Here is a 21,768-nt window from a genome sequence, read left to right as displayed (position 1 = left end):
GTTGAATAGAGAATGTTTCCCCTGCAGTGCCCAATAACGTACAGTTTACCTGGAATGTGTGTTTGGCACACAAAACAGAATCAAATGGGAAAGAATTGAGGTATTATTTGAGATGCGGGGGCTTTGGCTTGTTTTCACGGAAGTTGGGGACACAATGTAGTGAAGGATGCATAAAACAGACAACAAACTTACAGATATATTGCAGCTGTAAATGCTGTTCCACTTGTAGAGTCATATAAATCTTATCATTCAATTATTTTGCCAAACACGTGCAGAGGAGGAGGAGTAGTGTCTGCCAAGCTTCCGCTAAACGCGAGGTTAAATCAGCGTCTATGTAACCTGAGAGACAAAACCAGGAGCCAAGAAATCCAAGCTACAGCTAGAGTCATGGGACTGGCTCTAATTATCAGTTACCATTTGGGTTAACTCCATTAATAAAAAGGCAGCTTAATAATAGTGTATTTGCAGCATTTCGACCTGCATTAAGCTACAGCTAAATTAGCTTCCTCCCTTGTGGGCGCTCTCTTTCCTCAAAGTCCAACATTGTCAGTTTGCTACTGGAGCCAAAGTCCAGCGAAGTTAAAGCAACACTGTGAAACGTTTACTGAGCAGCAGCGCCCTCTGCAGCCACAGGTGGTGATTAACTCTAGGGCTCCAGTTCCGGGCAAATTAAATGGTTTTCTTGAAGAGAAAAAACAATGCCTATCAAAATGTTGAGCAGAGTCGAATTCAGTGAGCTGAAACACCACTGAAGGAAGGATACTCGTCAGGACCCCCCCGCCTTCCGGAACCAGAACAAATTTACCAAAACCGGTTAAGAATTCTTAATATTTTTAAATGTATTTGCTGAATATCGGAGATAAATCCTCGTCTGAAATGAAATGTTAACTCTGTTGAACTCATCTACAGTTTGGCTTAACTTTGACTCTGACTTTTTAAACTGTATCTATCAGTTACGCACTTTAGATTGTATCCGCTCCACCAAAGTTACATAGAGCTAGAAAAGGTGTTGGGGCTGAGGAGTGCTGATGAAAGTGGAACCATTCTTTCTATTGCAAGTCAGTGCATCATTAAACTCATTTTGAAGGTTAAAAGAAAAAGTTGCATGGTGTTGCCTTAAATTCAGTTATGAGAATTTAACTTTGGATTTATTTCGCTAATCACGACCGAATCCTCTGATCTCTTACTGTTTGAAATATTATATCTATATCTGAGGGTGACCGAGTTGTGTCAACAATTTGATCTACTCATCTGGATTAGGGCAACTGGACAGCAAGGGTGCGCTGTGCAGAGCGATTTTAACTTGAAAATCTAGTGAAGCCTGATATTTGATTAGTAGGGAGGGCATTCCCCCCCCCCCCCCCCCCCCCATCCCCAAGGGGAAGTGTTGCCTTGGCTTGACGCATTGGACGTTTAATAAATATATTCCCCAGATAAGAGGGGACAAATTTCATACAAGTTGATGGGATCGGAAAGTACATATTTGGATCATTTATGGAAATACTCAGGAGGGAGGGAGGGAGCCACACCGCTCTCTGATACTCGAGGCCACAGAGGTTAGCGGTCCATTTTAAATGCTGAGAGGGGGGAAAGATTTGAAGTGGGTGACATTACATATGCAGGGAATTTGCTTGCCTGTGTGCGGCCGGGCCACAAGAGGTTTTCTCACCCGTGGTATGAATTCACGGAACAAAACGGTTTTGAGGGAGAAATACTTGCTTCGACTCTTTTAGAGAGGGTGGCAAATGTTCCTGATTACGATCAACCATTGACGGAGGCACAACTGAATAATCAAAAAGATTTGGAATAGTTATCTTTCCATTGTCTGGGATTGTTGCGGCACCTTGCCAGACATTTAGGCTGAACATGTCGTTCTGTCCGTTTCATGAAAGTGTTAATGGACTGGAGCCGGCCGTGGCGTTCAGAGAAAAAGCAGGGGCCCCGGGCAGAGATCCTAATTTCATTTCAGGAAGTGGAATTGGAAGAATGTGGAAAAGCATAAATATTACAGAATGAAGTGTATAATACATCTCTCGCTGAAGAAAACAGGATGGATTCATTCTCAGGCGATCCATCTCTACAGTCAACATGCTGTGAGGAGCATTTTTGAGGTTGAGCCGAGCAGACAGCTCACCAGCACATTAATTCCCTGGGAGTGTTTGCTGTTTGGAGAAACACTCTGCAGGATCTTGGTGGGTGCGATTTCACTTTTCGGTTTCATTGCACGTGAGAGGATTTTCCGCAGCTGTAAGCCCCAATTACCCCAGAGTGAGTTTGTGTCTGTGAGCCATTAATAGAGGAACATTTGTTTTGAAACTTGATGACATTCAGTAAATATCCCAAAAGGTTTATCAGCCAGGAGATGTAATTAGTTTATTCAGGGCTGCTTTATTACCACACAGGCGAAAAGCAGTTGTTAGTGGGATGATTTTTATTTTGTTTTAATGAGGCCATCTGGAAAAGCCTGGACTATACGTAGCCGGGAAGCCAAAGGTCTGGACACTGTATACTTTCAACCTGCCACTTAAACAAACTGCATGTGTGATGTTTTTCACTTTAAAACCCAACTGCACGCTGACATACCTGTTTGTGGGGATACACGTTGATGTGGCATTTGATACATTCTTGTCCCATGTTGGCCCAGGAGTTGCCGCTCATCCACTTCCTCTTACACTTGGGGCACTTGTACTCTCCGAAGCATCTCTTCTTCCCCTGGTACGGTGTCAGCCCTTCACCTTTGGGTCTGGCCTGTTAAGACGAAAGCAGGTATATTAAACGTTGGGCTGATATATTACTTTTAACATTTTTTTTACATTGCACACGTCAGGGGCAGAGTAATAAACTCAGAGCAACTAACATTACCTGCGTCTGGTTTTGTCGCAAAATACAGAATGCTTGTTAGGCTCGGGTCGGCCTCAGTGAGTTTTCTTGTGGGCTCGCTCGGTTTCAGTAAGAAAAATTAGGCTCAAGCTGCAGTCTACCACTTACGGCTTGGAAGGAATAGATAAAGAAAAAGTATAGGGAGGTAATGTAAAAGTATTGTGAGAGAATGAAAAACTTATTGTGAGAGGGAACGCAGAAGTGATCATCAAAAAAGTCTCAGCCTGTCTCTGAGCTGCTTTACTTTCAACATTTAAATATTTTTTTTTCTCTCTCGACATTATTCTCTAAATGCATAATGGGAAAAAAACATTTATCTTCAAATTTGGTTCTGATGTCTGGCCCTAATACTAGATTATAATAGAGCTTTGACAGCAGGGTGTGTCCGGCCTTGTCATGCTAATATATCCAACTTCCGCGAACTCCAAAACAAAACTTTGGCTCAGTGTAAAGTTGTGTAATTTACTTCCATTACAGCTGTGTTAAATTACTCCGCTGATGCTCATGAGCGAGATGATTACGAGCAGTCAGTCAGCCTTGAAAAAAACACTGGCCCCGGGTCAGTGTTTCTGGGAGGAGCCGCTGCGATGACATCATTTTGACAACTTTATTTAGGCCACTTTAAGCAGTTATTTTGCCCCTAAAAGCATGTCAGAGCCTAACTGAAGAAATCTGAAAGGATCCATCACAAAATGTCCTTCATCCTGAGAGAGGAAACTAAGAAATGTATGATAATTCACAGGTTTGCCAGAACTTGTTGTCGTCAGCTTCAAGCTCCGTGATCAACAAAAGAGAAAAATGATCGTAGAACTGGCATCTGCCTGGTGACAGTCATCATCAGCCTGGGAGGGGTTGTATGCATTTTAGAAGACGAACTTTGGAGAAGCAACCATTTCTGTTATTTTTTCTCCAATAGAAAAATGTTTTCATGCACAGAGAGGAATCTAATCTGACAGTAGAGACTGATGGCAGCTTTCCAGAAGATTACAAAACGCTGCATTTAGAATGAAATCAGAGCCGTCCAGTCCACTACTGATTCTCCTGCAGGACTGCAAGTTGTTTTCATAATCCCTTGAACATTGGCCAAATATTTCTGGAGGGGCGGGGGGGTGGTGTATGGGGCTGCTAAGGCATGGGAGGGGCACGATCTGAATCCCTAGTCTTCCCATATTTTGTCTCAGCCCGTGTGTGAGTAATAGGAACTTTAACCAGAGGCATCTGGCGTTGTCCTGATGGACGTCAGCACTTTGCATCAGCACCGGCGAACGAGCGCTAAGCATGAGCGGCTGCGCTTCAGTCCGGCCCCTCAGCAGCATGACCTCAACCCCACTGTCAGCTTCACATCTCCCACTGTGACAGGCACAGGCTGGAAACTCTGACTTCTGCAGGCCTGCAGCACAGCAGCCGATGCACACCGACACAGGCCATCTTGATGCAATCAATGGGATGTCTCAAAGACAATGCCATGGCAACATTTTGTTTGGATGCTCTCCTGCAAATGATCTAATCAGAACAGGATCCAACTGTAAACTGGCTGCAATTCTAACTTTTAAAAATCGAAATGCCAAGCACAGCGCTTTCTAGATTTCTGCTGCAGAAAAACTAGGTTGTTACCAAATAGATGTGATCATTTTGAAGTTTACAAATGGGCTATGATCCAAGCACCAGGTGTCCTGCACAGGAGGTCTAACCTTACCCGTCCTTATTCAATTCGAAATTGAGATTATTTCCTAGAACAGCTGCTTGTCAGAATGTGAAAAATCTCTCTGTGATAGTGCAGCCAGGACTCAGCAGGACAGAAACATCACTCCTCCTTCTCATGACCATTCCTCTCCCGCTCCATGCTGTGTCCAGGGCCTTGGCTCTTGGTTGCGAGTGATGCTCGGTCTGCAGCTGATTCCATCTCCCTAATGTGAGGATTTGAAGCTTTCCTTGGTCTTTTATTATAGTAAACATAATGTTTTTGGGTCAAGGACTGACATTTGAAATCACAGCCAAGGCCCAACAGTCTCCTGCACCGAGCTGCAGACACTCATAGATATCAGTTCTCTTCACATCTAAACGTTTAAATTCTTTCATCAAAATCCATGAGCTGTTAAAGAAAGTGAATAAAAAACTCCTTGTCCAGCACTTTTGTCCGAATATGCACAAAGAGTCCATGAATTCTTTTTTTGCTCATGTCCCATCCTTCCCCTAAGTTTAAAGGAAATTGTGTAATATTTCTAAATTGTGCTGACAAACACACAGACAGACCAACGGACAGGGCGAAAACAATACCACAGAGGTTAAAAACTAAATCCAGCACTTATTTGAACATTAGTAATTGGAAATCTGAATGTTCTCACAGAGATTTTAGACAAAAGAGCGGGTTTAAGTTCTAAAGTCATTAACTGTAGTGGCACAGCTGGTGTTACACATTCCAATGGGCACAGAAACACGTGGGAACAAATGGCACGACAACATCTGGGCTGCTGTACCACCACTGCCAACAGAGGCAGGCTGAGAGCGATAGTGCTGGATTCAGGTCAGTGGAGAGAAGTTTGGGTTTCCCCCACTTACTTACATACATACATACGAGGCAGGGCTTTCACTTTACATTGCTGCAGCGGATAACAAATGAAAACCCTCAGCTTTAAACACCTGAGTGACTGAGTAAATGTTTTAGTTCGGCTTGACTTCCAGGAAAATAACCAGGCTGACCGTCCACACAGGGCGATGACTAACCCAGTGGAACTGCGTCAGCACGGTGCTCCTCACTCTGGAGCCTGCATGGGAGGATGTGTTTTGTTTTCCTTGCTCTCTGCAAATAAAGCCATTCGAGCCTGTGCCAAGGGAAGCGCTAAAAGGACATGTCTGAACCATTCCGAGCGGTTAAAGTGTCTGTAATGTGGAAGCAAAGCTTTGAAACCGAGATGGCGGGGTCGGCGGGGTCCGTGCCAGGCGATGGCGAGCAGTGTTTGTCGTAACACTCTGACAGAGCCGAGCCCGCACTGAGTCAATGTTTGTTTATGTCCCCCATGCTAGAGCAGAGCATGTTGAGATAAGAGCCAGTGAATGTGTGTTTGTGTGTGTGTGTGTGTGTGTGTGTGTGTGAGTGTGTAGGAGACAGTATCCATAGAGAAGACTGTTAAACTCAACAACCACAACTAGTTGAGCACATCCCCCCCTCCTTTGCTCCAGATCACAGCAGGGACCCATCATAACACACGCACACATGCACGCACACACACGATGGGTCAGTGAACTGCTGAAGGAAGCCTACGTACACATGTGACACACACATCCACTGATGCAATCTCTACGCAAAACACGGCCACACACAGGCACAAGCAAACACTGACACCACGTCTCTCCCTCCTCCTGTCCCCTTCATCACCCAGGCCCAAATGCACACACACACACGGACACACACTCAACAAATTCCACATCCACAAGTTTTCATACACTCTTGAGACACAACTGGAAAGTCTCTACGCACAGTTTCCTGCACTACTCCCACACTCAAGTGTTTAGCCCCGCTGCAAGGACACAGATGATGCTTTGGGTTATAACTCAGGATTAATGAGCTCACAAACTGCATTAAATAGAATAAACAGAGACAGTCAAACAAAAAAGGGAGACGAGGATGAGACACAGGAGAACGAGATGGACACATGAGAAAAGCTCATTAGGGAAACAGCCTTCTGCTCCTCAAGGACTCAAAACCTGCTGATCGAGAATCACACTCCAGCATCCACACAAACACACACACACACACACACACACACAAGGAGACAAAGAAAAGTGGACAAATACCACAAGCCCCATGGACGCCCCAGCCAACTGCGGAGAGCCCCTTCCAATCAGCCCCCCCCAGGAGGGTGGAGTAAAGCGAAAGGAGAAACGGCAGAGAAAGAGAGCGAAGGAGGAGGAAATCTAAATCCAAAGCAGATGGCCTCCATAGGGGCCGAACACGAGGAACACTGAGGGCAATCGTAAAAAAAAAAAATCTCAGCTCTGTTTTCAATTAGGCCATACATTTCAGAAACACAGAGAGAGAGAGAGAGAGAGAGAGAGAGAGAGAGAGAGAGAGAGAGAGGGGTGGGGGATAAAGCGGCGTGGACTAACCGCTGTAGCTCTGACCACAACAACAGAGGATCAGATTCATTATCACGTGGAGGAATGCAGGGACAACTCTCCTGGGGGGTGGATTTTAACGACACATATTGTATAAACACAAAAATATGAGGAATCTGAAACATGTGCACCATCGCAGGGAGATTAGAGAATCTAGAGATGTGTGTTTAAGTAAGTGATCCCAGTCTAGACGACACCCACTGCGAAGTCCTTTCAATTTCAGGGTAATTCAGGTAATACTGTGGAATTGATTACAAGCTATGCAGCCCAGGCATCCAGCTAGTTTCAATATCACCTTGCCGCAAAGCCATGTTGGAATTACGCTGTAGTTTAAATCATAAGAAGGGGACGGCGATTACTGACCACTGGAAAAATGTGGTCAGACCACTGTCTAGAGGCCCAAAGGTGATCCTGCATTTGTGTTTATCCCACATTCCGAGTTAAGAGTTATAACCGGTGGACAGACACCAGGGTTCACACTCGCGGACCCACCCCAAAAAACCTGTAACCTTAATCCTCCGATTCAAGAAACACGATGGGCTAGCCTTGGTTTAATATCAGTCGCTTCCAAGCCAAACCCAGCAGGAATCCTCGTAGAGACCACTGGTTTCAAGGATGTGGATGTGGAATTTCATACTTTTCTGTAGGAACACCTTCAGACAGGGGAATCGGAGCTCGGGGCAGGCGGAGAGCTGACGGTGAACGTTTTTATGCAAATTTGTCATGCCATTCAGCCATTTAGTGGTTTGTCCGCCTGTATGAGAACACAATGGATTTCAGGGGTGGAACCACATTGAGGCTTTGTGAAATGGTTGGTATTAACCAACGTTTCTGCTCTGAAGTTTGAGAGCATTTAATGCAACATGAATGAAACAAATGCTCTTTTTTTATCAGTTCATCAAATATCAAACGTTAATCTCTTCCTTACGACAGCGCACACAGACCTGATGACGTGATATCCTGTGGCATGATTTGAAGTTCCCATCAAAATTACACGAGTCTGTGAATCGCAAAAAACATAATTCAGTACAAAGTGAATGCACTGGTGGAGGAATTCTCGAAGTTGTTTGTAAGACCACACCGGAAGGAGAATGAAACGCTTGCTGGGTCACTTGCGGTGAATAATACTTGCAAAAACAATTCTCAGTGCTCGGTTTGGTTTAGGTCGACCACATCAAGGCGGTTCGGATGTGAACACAAGAAAAATATGCGAGGAAGCAACATATTTTCACACATCACTTTGTCTATGTCCCTCTGGTTCATAGAAAAAAAGAAAACATCCTTATTCAGGAGAAGTGGTCGAACTAAGTCTTTCTTAGTTAAATCATCGCACCTACTTGTGCATCACTACACGCACTGTCTGACATCACAGCAACAGAACAAGGATCTGAGGATGCAGTCGTCAGCCTATCAGTCACAACTGAGGGCCAAGCGAGGGCGTGCAGATGGCCGCTGCTTCAAGTCTCTCACAAGAATGACACTGTCACCACCTCAGCTGTGTCGCCCTGCGCTCAGAACAAGCGTTTTTTTTATCGGCTGTTTCCGCTGCTGGACCAAACAACCTCGACCCCGTGCCAGAACGTCAGCCAGGTGCATTATGGGGGACTATTTATCAATCCCACCATGCCCTGCGAGCTCTAAATACAGCCACTGTTTTCCCCGGCGTCTCCCTCTGCCATCTTTCTCACCTCTCGCTCGCTCTGGACGGCTCCTTTGCTGGTGCAGCTGTCTCTTTGTACTGCGTGTAAAGAAACGTGGCTGAGGCTGAAAGTGACGGGAGGAACAGGTGTGCCGTTTAAGTGATAGATTTGCCCCACCCCCCCGCTCGAGCACAATGCGCCCCTGTTTATGAAAACAATCTTCCACCAACGGGGGCAGCGCCGGGGAGACAAACAAATATGCTCACGCTGCCTCAGAAGGACGAGCTGGGGAGGGAAATTATAGGGTGCAGAAATCCCTCTTTGCAATCAGCATCAGAACAAATGCCTGGTTGGAGCCTGTTTAGAGACATACAGTCAAATGACTGAGTAAAACAAATATGTTAATGACAGTCGAATGCAATTAATTCATCTCTAAGTTTTGTGTCTTATAATTACACATGTTGACGTCACAGAACGCTGAGAAAACTCCAACAGGACGTAATAAACGTGATTAAAACGATCACATGTCTTTGTGATTAAAGTTAGGTCAGAATGTTTTAATATGATTATTGTGAGTATGATCTTATTCAGGTTGAGTGATCATAACAGGCTGTTTACATGTCAGTATCTTATTCAGAGTATTGTCTTAATGTTGTTAATATTAGAAATTATAGGGTGCAAAAATCTCTGTGCAAACAAATGTCTGGCCAAATGTCTGAGTAAAACAAATATGTTCATTATTGTCAGTTGCAATTAATGCAAGTGGGACTATTAATAATAACACAAGGATCGCACAAGTTGCTTAAAAAAAAAGTAAAACTACGTGATGCTTCAATCTAAGATCACAATGTAAAAAACGTACATTATTACAGACTTATTAGGAGTCAGAGACGTTTGTTTTCAAGTATCCCAAATAGAGTTGCCTTAATCCCGGCTTGCTGGTGCAGCCCCCAAACTGCTGTGCTGCTCCCCAGTGTTCCATAGCGCTCCGTTCACTGGCTAGCATCTGGAAACCATCAGTGTAAACAAAGGAGCAGCGGAGGAGCTCAGGCCCCGCTCTGCCTCTCCGCATCCCCCAGGACATCACTCAGAGAGCAACACAAGAACACTAACCCCGGCCCCCCAACCCATGTGTATTGCGTTTCCGCGTGCATTGCGTGCGTGCTTGCAAGAGCGTGCACGAATGTGTCCGTGCACATATCTGTGTCTCCGCTCTTGTGTCCTCATCTCAGGATCTGTGTTTGGTTTGGTTGCAGTTCAGAAAGGGATAGATTTACAGATAGAGCGGATGGGGTTCAGGTCCACCATGTGCTCTCGGAGTCTTTTGGAGTTTTTGTTTGGTTTGCTCATTAACCGTAGAATTTCTGATAAGACGCCTAATTGCTTTAATGTGCTTTCAGTGAGCATGCTAGCCTTAGCGGTTTGATGAACGCCGAGAGGAAGGAGAGGCCTGGATGTGGTTTAAACCTGAGAACTGGTTTTCCTCTGTGAAACTCCCCAATTATGATCAAAGCATCACACACGTCTGATTCTTCTCTGAGAATATTTCCTGATTTTTCTTCCTGATAGTATGTCAGCATCACCATGAATCCATTATTAATGGTTGCTTGTTGTTTCTCGGTACAGATGTGTACAAGATGTCTAATACACATCTGTACAAGCCTTTCAATAATGAACCTTCCACTTTCCCAAACAACACGATGCAAACAAACTCACACCACATCAGGGTTTTGCAGGTGTTTCTCCAACCTGTTGCTGCTACATCAGGCTACATGGTGTGTGTGTGTGTGTGTGTGTGTGTGTGTGTGTGTGTGTGTGTGTGTGTGTGTGTGTGTGTGTGTGTGTGTGTGTGTGTGTGTGTGTGTGAGTGTGTGTGTGTGTGTGTGTGCGTGTGTGTGTGTGTGTCCGTGTGTGTGTCCGTGTGTGTGTGTCCGTGTGTGTGTGTCCGTGTGTGTGTCCGTGCTGGAAGTCCCTGTGGTTCCTATTCCTACCGTTGCCTCACAGCTCCACATCTAAACTGCTGAGATAAGCATTCTTATCTTGTAAAGTTGTCTCTAAATATAAACCGCAGCATTACACCATCATGTTCTGCACACAGACTGAAATGCACACAGTTAGTGCACAAAACTAACACCTCAATCAAACGCATACATGAATTTATCCAACAAATAAACCTTTAAACTTTGAAGTTGTTCCCATGCACACACACACACACACACACAGTGTAAAGCCAGAGTACGGACATGTGATGGCATCAAATCAAATCAAGCAGCAAATCTCACAATTATGAAGCTGCAGCCCCAACAAACTAGTTTGTGAAAACTAGTGAAAACTTAAACAGTTGATTTTAAATGCACAGCACATAACTCCGTCACCTCACTCATTATGAGTGTGGTGACAAGCAGGGAGCTGGTGTAACATTACCACTTTCAAGAAGCTATTTGAAACACTTTCCTCTCACTGAGTGTTAAATATGTACGTGCATATATAAATCAAAAACATTGACAAGTAAACTGACAACCTATATTATTCTAATGTCATCATGTAATGATTAAATACACTCACCGGCAAATATTTGTTTTTCAAACATCAGCTTCCTATCACCAGTCCGCTCACGTCCATCTGAACTTGAACCTTGACCCACTCATGTTATTCCTATAATAAGTTTCATATTCTGGAATCACTTGATTTTAGCTGTTCATATATGTTGCTAGTTTCATACTACTTTAAAAAAGTGGTTTGCTCACAATAGCCCACCCCAGTTGTACCCAGGTCTAAATTTGCCCATGATGCATTTCTGCTGTCGCAAATGTCTGTCGCTGGAATTATCCTCTCTCAGGGGTAATGTGATCGCAACAAGTGTGTTATGTGGAAACCACAGAGAAACCACAACACTCCTGCTCAGACCAACAGCTATATAGGAAAACTTTACTTATGTAAGAGCAATATTTCCTCAGGGGATTATAACCCCATGCCTTTGCAACAACTGTCAGAGATCAGGGCCGTCTATGTAAGGAGGACGGCACAGAACTTAAAACGACCTAAGGCCAAATATTTTAAGTGAGCAGTGATTCTTAGGGTTACAAGTTTTCCCCCTGTGGGTTCCTGGGTTTAACCACCGAGGTCACAGGTTTTATAAACAGGTTTGTTATCTCACTGCTACACACACGGGAGAATTTTGAATTTTGAGAGGACAACGACTCCAACTGTTTTAACGGATAACCACAAGTCCATTTCCAGTCCCATGGAGACACCAAAATAGTTCATTCTAGGAAACTGCCTCTAAATACTCCTTCTGTTTGGGTGTGTGTACACTAGTTTTTGTTACCTCTTAAGGACCTTTTAGAGTGTAAACACTGACCTTGTCAGGCCCAGCAGACCTCATGGGGACCAACGAGGCAAAACGTCTTTTCTGAGGTCCTGGTTAAGGTCAGTGGTCAGATGTGAATCGTGGTTAGGTTACAATTGGGGTTAGGCATGAATTGGTTAGGTTGGGGATAATGTTTTGGTTAAACTGTCCACAACTTATGTAAGTCAATGTCGTGTTGACTCAAATCCAGTGGACGGCTCGTCCAATTGTGGAATAAGGTTGTCCTCAATTGGGTCAGTGGTTAGAAGTAGGGTTAGGGTATGGTCAGGAAGTGAGAGCTATCTTTAGATGACGTGTGAGGGTTAGGATTAGGCAAGTCTTGGGTGAGTCTACAGGAAATCAGAGCTATGAAGTTCCCAAAAGTGACTAAAGAACATGAGTGTGTATTGTACGTGTGTATTTTTACTGTATGAGACAGATTTTTTGTGACGGCAAACGCACAAATAAAAGACAATATCTGTCACGATGTTAAAATAGAACAAGAGCTCAAGAGTCTTGATTTGAACATTTTCTCAGAGTCTAGAGTCCCTCAACGAGTCAGGGCGTATAACTTACCGCATGTTTAGTGTCTTTTTTGACATGCTGAGATATCACACAGGGAAAAGGTAAATCAAAGCAGCTGTACCAAAGATAAAACATCCCACAGTTATTAGTCATGTAGATAAGTGGAAAGGCTGTGCCAGAAAGTATCAAAAGAGGTATTATGTGCTTTTAAATACCATCTGTGCCAAAAAATGACCCTCAAAATCCCACGTTTTCTCTCAAACTACAGGTAGAGACCGAAGATATCCAGCGTCTTTCCCACAGCCAAACTGAGTTTCCTGAGATAAATTCTGACCAAGGTGTTTGTAAACTCAACTATTTTTGTCCGTAGATTTCTGACGTGCTAATATCTGTATTGTTTAAAAATAACTACAACACACATTACACACTGCACATTTCTCTTGAAATAAAATTATTTCAAAGTGTCAAGGAACACATTTAAGACCTAATTGACCTATCACACGATATTTTAACATATTTATTATTACTTTATCTTATTTAGACTTATCAAGGCCTGAAATTAAGAATATTACGACTTTTCCAGACCTTGTGAAAACCCTGTTTTGATGTGAACTTACAAGTACAGGATACTGGTTCATAGAACTATTCCAATTATATCTGTATTCCTTCCATTTTAAATAAAACTAAAAACAGTTGAATTAGATAAGCGCTTTGTTTTCACTACCCACTGATATCCATGTGTTTTCACAATATATTGTGGCTTAGATTAGTAGATAGAAAATAATTTTCTAGTTATAGGAAACAATGCAGCTTGTGAAAAAACAAAAGAAAAAGAAAATTGACGATGTTGACATTACAATATGGTGATCTTGTTGATTTAGATTAAAACAAATCCCTGCTAAGTCATCTTTAATGATGTTGTTGGTTACAAATGAAATCGGGTGACCTGTAGTTTCTGGTTGTTTTGATAAACTGAGGGTAGGGGTTTGGTATTATGTGTAGTTGCAGGCAGATTATTTCAATATTATGATAATGAATGCGCTTACGTTTGTTTTTCCAAAATAATAGAATATTTGTATTCCTCTGAAAATATATAGATTATTATGAAATTCAATGTTCCCCCAAGAGCCTGTATTATTCTGACTCTTATCAAACAGGCTTGCTACACAACGTGTAGACATTACAAACATGTGCATGCGAGTATAAATGTGTGCACGTCGAATGTTTTCTCCTCAGTAACAAACCTACGTCATTCGTGTCCAAGACAGCTGCAGAGGCGTATCGCTCTGCAAGAGGGCACTTTGTCAGAACTCTATTCCCAGATTCCTCGATTTCCACATCCCAGCTTCCCTAATCAGCCACGGATCTCAGTATCATGTTCTCAGGAGACTGAAGGATTCTCTGAGAGTCGAGCATGAGGCTCACAGCAACACTCTCTTTAAACTGATGTTATTGACAGAATCCTTTCATGCTTCATTCATAGAAAACACAAGTACGAGCCAACTGGGGCCTTGGAATTTGTCCTGGTTGAACTCAGAAGCTCAGCTCCATCAACACTGAAGCTCGACAAGGTCGCTGCCTCCATTTCACAGACATAGGATAAGTTCACCATACTCCTACACACTAACCATATCTACAGAGAGTTAGGGGCAAATGCTACGTGAGGCTATGGGTGTGAATTTCCCCCCTGCCCTCTCCCAGCTCTGGCCTTTGCCGAGGTCCCAGTAAGCCCAAGAAGCTGTGCAGCTGTAGGCCAGCATTGGGTTACCAGGCCAGTGAATGACAAGAGCAGGTTGGGTGACAGACTGGGGCGGACAGAGGTGCACAAAACATCTCCTCCACAGGAAGTTCACACATGCTGTATTTTATGTTTCCATTTAACATTTGCAGATGTGTGTATGTGAGTGGATGTCTGTGTGTGTGTGTATTTCTGTATGTAACTCTGCCAGATATACTGAACACGTGTGTTGCTAATCTCAGTGTCACTTGGTGTCAATGCTATATTGGACCTATGGCCCTATATGGTTTCTCAGTGCTCTCCCTATAAAGGCTCTTTCTCTGTATAACCCCCTCAAAAATAAAATATGGTGACGGGTAGTGGCCACAGCTGTTTACGCGGTGGTGAAAGTTGCCTGTCTGCCATGACGCTGTGAGGGAGAAAAGCCATCTCCAGCATCCCTGATAAGCCTTATCTGTTTCCAGGGCATCTGTCCCTCTCTCCTGGCTAACCTAGCTGACTGAGTGAGTGTTGGAGCAGAGACAGATGCCGGCCCTTCAGAGCCTTCTGCTGGGACTGGAAGGAAGATCAGGGGGTCACCCAGTAAAAACAAAAATTCCCATGGTGCACCTCCCCCTCAGCCCTCATCCTTGCCAGAAACTTCCCGGCACACTACAGGGCATCACATGCAGATTGAGAGAAGACAGAATTTAGGTCTTGATTTTTAAGTACACTAAGTCAAAAATTCAGTCTCCAAATAAGACCTACAATTAAATATGAATAGCCAGTACAGATTGTGAAAGTGAAAAAAGTATTTAAATCTAATTGTATAATAAAGTTCTTGAGACTTGAGAGTTTTTACGTTATCCTTTATATACAAGATTCACAATCAAGTCACCTGATCTTGATCTTGCCCAAACATCAGTTTTTAATAAGATAAAAGGGCATTACATTTTTACATTTGATTTAAAGAAAATCCTACACAACATCTTTAAAACGGGTTGAACATCTGTTGTGTAAGTTTTCCTCTTTACATAATCGTCTGTACATACGGAATATGTTTTGACGCTGTAAATTCCATTTTATGTCTTTTAACAGCTGGTAATGAATAAGCCATTTGTGGTCTTGCATACCGTGTCTCTTTGCATTACATTCCACTTTAACTTTATTAAAATAACTAAAACACTGCATGTCACCGTAATACACTGTTGACAGCTGATTTGGGCTCACATCCCTGTGACTTTTCATATTGATGAAAACTGTGTTTCAAGCACAGTCTTGAGAGAGCTGGAGCTCCTGGGGTCCTGACAGAAAATAACTTGATGATACTTAAACATAAAGAGAGAAGGAGAGGTAGAAAAAAGTAACAAAATTAAAACCACAGAAGAGGCCCCTATAGTCTATATGCTGACATTCATACCAATTATAGGACGGCCTGTATGGTTTGTTGTTGTAAATCTTTTTTCTCCAAAAGATCCAAGACTGTATCCAAACATACTTGAGTCTGACGCACCACTGTGTTGCACTGAGCGCCTTGTCGGGGGAACAATACGGGTCTGCCTTCCTGACCTCTCCGTCTAGAAGATCCTACAGACATACAATGACTGCCTTAATTACCAGAATCCATTCCCACCACTAGGGCTTTTCCCAATGGTGCCCATTCAGAGCCACAGTCTCTCCCTAAGGTACCCATTCAAGCGCAACACAAAGCCAGCAGTGTCAGTCCCTGATCTCTTGACACCATATCCAGTCCTGTGTGCCAACGCTCACAGCTTCACAGTGTCTATGTCAGTCGGTCTGCTTGTCCGTCCTCTCCGTCAGTGTGACTCAGATCATGGAAGAATCCTTCTTGTTGATTTGTGTCAAGAATTGGTGCTGCTGCAGGGAGCAATTAGCTCGACCACATACCGATCAACCAGTGGAGATAAGCCCGAAAAAAAGATGGCGGTTTGATGTTGATGGATGAGTCTGTTGGATTGATATCTTAGACTCTGGTCCATCCCAGAGTTGTTTACACCTACTTTCGCAGTTCACAAATAAGTTAAAGTGGGCAGAGTCTTTATAATGGTAGCCATCAGCGTGTAGGTAATAATGTAAACGACTCATGTATAGTGTCTGTTAAAGTAGCTTAATCTCACTGGCAGGAGTGTATCAGTCTCAGTAGGTGAATTTGTGTGTGGTGTCCCCCAGGGATCAACCTTGGGACCCCTTTGATTCTCTCTAGATTTGCTGCTTATAGGACAGGTTATCATTAGTTTTTGTAACATCTATTGTGCATGCTGATGACATCCAGTTCTATTTTTCAGTTAAAATTATGAGTTTCTCAAAATTTTCTGTTTTGGATTTCTGTTACCTAATGGTGTTGGATGCTAATTACTTAAGAAGGCTACCGTCATTACAAAAATTAACTAGTAACTTTGTAGACAGATGTTTTCACTCGACTGCACTGTCACCATGTTAATAGGTTTAAACGGATTCTGAGTATCATGGAATTTCAGGGGCATTGGTACCAACTTCCAAATCTCTGGCCCTGTGACATCCCTGGTATGAGCGAACAAAGCCCTCCGGCCCTGGAGTGCTAACAGGACATCATGGTGTAGTGAAAGCCCGACCTTTGCCCCTCTCATGTCTACCCCCCCTCTGTCAGTGAAAGGTGAACCATCCTGTCTGAGTTCCTGAGGCCTCAGTGTATAGCGGCTGACCCTCATGACACTATAGCTGTGTTGACTAGTCAAAGTGTTGTTATACTGTACAAGTTCACCGGTATTCTGAAGATGTTTGGCGGAAGAAGTGAAATATTATAAAAGTAAGATGTTATATTTTTAAAGAGGATCATGCTAAGGTGCTATAAATCAGAGCCTAAAGGAGATGAAAAGGGAAAGCCTGAGGTGACCCTGGTTTCTCTCATTCTTCAAAGACGAGCTCGCATAAAGTAAAGTGACGAGCAACTGCCCCAAACACTCTTCTGTTTATTTTCATTTATTAACTCCAGCCTGCGTTTTGAAGTGCTGGCTGAGCAGCGTGGCAGGAAAAACAGCTTCATATAACAAAGTATTATATAAGAAGAAGCTAACATAAAATAAACATCCAGAATACTGGTGTTGTGTTAAAGATTGGTCACTCAGATGACAGAAGGAACAAAGGCACTTTAGAGGAGACAGCTGATGGACTTTTTGTCAACTTAGCTTCGCCTAAAATGAGATAAATCATATCTTTTGACTTTGGCTTAGCTGACACTGAGTCAGAGGATGGTATATTGTCTTTAGACAGCTCCCTCCTGATGATAAGTTTGGATCATTTCATCATGTTTCAACATTTTACCCGAGAGCAGCTGTGAGTTTACCTGCCTCATGGTAAATGTAACAGCGCCTCGCCTCCCAGAGATGGGGTTATAAGTGTCACAGTTCCCAAAACAGGAAGTGGTCCAATTGTTGTCTCAGCAGAAACCGAGAGGAAGAATGGGATTTCTGTACAGAACACAAACCAGCTGGCAGGAAACTGCACTTTTATCATTCTTTTAACTTTGATTTCCGTTCAGAGGAAGCACCCTCTGTCTCCTCTCGCTGAATCGCTGTCTCCCTCGGCTATCGTGCCCTTCGCAGGCTTTTGAACTCGACCCTCTCCGTGTCTATGTGCGACACTGACAAACTCGAGCGGCGCTCTGTTCCATGACAACGACAGATCCAAACTGCCTCCCCGCTCACAGCAAATGACTGCAGCCATGTCAGAAATGCCCCCCCCCCCCCCCCCCCCCCCCGGGGCACAGAGATCATGGGGGTAAAATATGAAACACTCTCTTATGATAAAAGTGTGACTGCAATGTTGAGATTGTTTATGAACAGGGTTAACAAACTGCAGGATGCACAGAGACAGAATACAGCTGGTGGAGGCAGAGGACATAGTAAATACATGATTACACTATAGATATCTGTCTGAAGGCAGGACTTAAGGGTAAAGGACAGATGTAGGATCTTTGCTCTTTCTCCTCTCAGGAACATTATCCTCCAGGGGACAGCAATCATCTCCAGATAATAATCTACTCCTGTTGAATAATCAGCACTGGATGGACTATTATAATAGACGTCTGGAAAAATTTGAGACAATTGAAAGGCATTTGCTTCCAATACAAGAGTTGACAAATGTTTTGCCAGAGGCTTGAGGCAGAGCTTTTATTAAACTGGACTTGAGATTGGGCTGGAATTTTTCTTTTCTTTTAAAGGAAGCTACAGGCCAGGTTATGAACCGAATTCTCTGCAAAGGAAGAGGATGAAGCATTGGTTTAAATGCCCGATCAAGCCAAGGATTATAAAAAAAATCAACTGGGTAAAGTGAATAAGACAGTTTTCCATCCTTTTATCCTCCACAGTTACCCACAAGCAAGGCACTTAGGCTGGTTCTGATTATTGATACAGCTGAAAGTCCAACCATATAACACCATCGAAGCTCTCGCTTCCATGCGATTGTGGTAGCCTGCCCTCCTTTAATAAAAATATCCACCTCAGACTTTTATATCTATAAAACATACCTGTACGAAAAACACTAAAAAGGAGTAGATGGTGGTACGACTTGCTTCAAGCTGTGTTTTTAATAATTTCCCAACCTCCAAAATCCTGCTTAGAATAAACCTGTTAGAGAAAACGTAGAGAAAGTACATGCTGCCTAGCAGGAACTCATCTACAGACAAACCGATTCAATTAATATTTGAGTTTCACACTGCAGGAAATTGGGTTTTCACACAGAGGGCTGTAATACTTGTTTTCGAAGAGTGAAGCACAAAGACTGTGCTTTGCGGGGATGCAACGTGGGTAAAATATAAACTGGGGATGTGTATTTGACACATTATACCCCTACTCAACTCCCATCTCCTTGTACAACAACAAGCTGAAACATTATAACAAAGTGGTTGCACAATTATCCCCCACGCGGCTGCCAGCCGATTCGGAAAGAGGGATCAGAACTCTGGGAGAGGCAAACACTGGGAGATATAAAACCCAAAACATTTCGTCAAAACAAGAACCGCCAGTGTTTGTTATTGTAGACAAAGTGGTTCCGCAGTAATGTGAAGTCATCAAGTTTATCGCAACAACCGAAGGAAAAGCACCAAGTCACACATTATTAGTCAAAGAGGGATTTGCCTCTGGTGTGAAGAGGCCCCCTCGCTTCGCAGCTCCCCTCAGGTCTCTGTGTTGACACTGTTATGGGAGATTATGGCGACCATTTGTCAGACTGCTGCTGAAATTACCATCACATGAGGTGTGAGGTCCATCAAGGTAATTGGCATTTGGTGCCACATACAGATCAGATCCATGCTAGAGGAGAATCAGGCATGGCCAATTCAGAGGGGATGTGAGGAGAGGAGCTGTCAGCACTTGCCCTGATTAAAATCAAACAGGAAATCATGGACTTTGGGATAAATCCTTGTCATTTGATATTTGAATGATTTGTTGCAGATCAGCATTTGTCACACATGAGGCACGTTTTACACTTTGTCAACTCGCCATGAACATTGTTTCATCTGTCAGTATCGTGAATCAGATATTAGAACTTGAAAGAAACTAGAAACCACCGCCTCACGGTTGCACGCCTCCGCAAACCAGTGAAGTTGCAGGATTGTGATCACAATCTCCCCTTATGACCTTGACTTCTGTAATGAAATAATTGCTAGAAAAGGTTTTTTTGCACATTATGAAGCTCAAAGTGAAGCTGACCTTTGACCCCTTGAACATAAAATGTATCACTTTATCCTATTAGACATTTAAAATTCTAATAATAAATGTATCTTGTGAGCTCGTAGTGAACTTGACCTTTAACCTTGACCATCAAAGCCTAATCAGTACTTTAGTTTAATTCATATGAGAGAATTCTGCAATATTTTTTTAGATTAAGATGTATTTATTAGTCCCAAACACATGCACAGACATGCAAAGGCACACTCATGCAGGTAGGGAAATTTAACTTCTGCTTTTGACCCATCTGGTGCAGGACACACAGAGCAGTGAGCGACCATGTATGGCGCTCGGGGAGCAGATGTTGGGGGAGTAAGGTGCCTTGCTCAGGGGCACTAGACAGGGTAGGGAGACTCTTGGATTTTTGGACAGATCAATCCAGGTTCGTCTTTTGTTGTCTCTCCGTGGAATCGAACCAGAGACCTTCTCTGCCCATAGTCCAAGTTTCTGCCACTAGACCACCGCCTCTCCTTAAATTCTTTGCTTGTGGGCAAAGCTGGAAAGAAGTTATCTCTTAGCTTCAGTCATGTTTCAGATCATGTTTTAGTTCGGATCAGTTCCTTAAATACAGTAAGAGTGTATATTTCTAAATTAAGAGTCCCTTAATGTTGTCTAAAACAATAATGCATCATTTGATGTGACATTTCCAGGCTTCAACAGAAATAGGCTATAGGATGAAAGCAGTAGCAGCAGTGATAAATGTTGTGTCAGTGATTTTTGGCCTGTAAGCTTCTATAAAAATAAGTATTCCTCCAGTTTCAAAATATCAGAAATTGCCAAGAAAAAATGAAAAAAAACATGCCCAGGAAACTGTAACTCTGAGGGACTGAACCAGGGGAATGCATTACGACCATGAGTGGGGCAAAATAACTCCACACACACCAGCACACACACACCACTACACAGCAGCAGCAGCCTCCCCCACACATACACAAACCTGCATTCTGGCAGCGACATTTTCCATGTGTTAATCTCTCTACACAGACACATAGCAAGAAGATGCCACTGAATGCATCGTTTCGATCACTCAGAGGTGGGGCCAACTGCTGAGGGGATTAGTCCACTGGGCAGAACCGAATCATGAGCGCAAGTGGAAGATATCTTGGAAGGGGGCCAAAGTGAGGCAGTGAGGGGCATTCTGCTCATAACTGGGGGGGGAGGGGGGGCGACCTAATTTTCCGAATAAAAGACAGTTTACATAACACCTCTGTCCCCATGACAGGGAGCACTGGGCAGCTGTTGCCAGGCCTGTGGCTTTGAATCCGCTACCCCTGCCCTACTCTCTCAGCACTGCACTCCTCTGTGTATTTCCAGTATTAACATGTAGTAACGAAAAGAGGTCCTAAATTTAAAGTGATGCATAAACACTTCAGTCACCTCGACTATTTAATCGCCTAACTCAAGTCTCCCAGAACAAACGTAGAGGGTAGAGAAAACTTTAACTGTATGATGGATCCACCATTATCTGAATCCCAGACTCCTTCAGCTGCAAGTCTTTTGTAGAGCTGCAGTGGTTTAAAAGCAAAATCTGGACGGAGGTTGAACGGAGACAGGAAATAAGGAAAAGTAAACATACAGCTGCCCACACTACTATTTAAAAATAATGAAGGTGTTGTTCTTGACTTTCCTTTTGTGAACTAATCCCATAAAAAACAAAACCCCAAAATGCAGTAGCTATTTTCTTAAGACTTTCTGACTGGTTTTTACCAGGGTAAATCTTAAAAAACACCCCCAAGAGTCCACGGTGATGTTCGATCCCCAGCGACTACAGTCTACATTCTGAAGTGTCCTTGAACAACATGCCGAACCCCAAAT

At 43.3% G+C, this 21,768-nt stretch overlaps 1 protein-coding gene across 1 annotated transcript in view; it reads right to left on the bottom strand.

Annotated features, from left to right (window-relative positions):
* The window catches only part of zcchc24 (zinc finger, CCHC domain containing 24), a 41,420-nt gene that overhangs the window by 5,671 nt on the left and 13,981 nt on the right, over positions 1 to 21,768 (bottom strand). Inside the window, exon 3 of the mRNA XM_062400552.1 lies at positions 2,584 to 2,748. Within this exon, the coding sequence (XP_062256536.1) occupies positions 2,584 to 2,748 (165 nt within the window). The remainder of the gene's footprint in view (positions 1 to 2,583; positions 2,749 to 21,768) is intronic.

This window comes from Platichthys flesus, chromosome 12 (genome assembly GCF_949316205.1).
Source record: "Platichthys flesus chromosome 12, fPlaFle2.1, whole genome shotgun sequence".
NCBI classification, from domain to species: domain Eukaryota; kingdom Metazoa; phylum Chordata; class Actinopteri; order Pleuronectiformes; family Pleuronectidae; genus Platichthys; species Platichthys flesus.
This window is presented reverse-complemented; position numbering and strand designations above follow the sequence as displayed.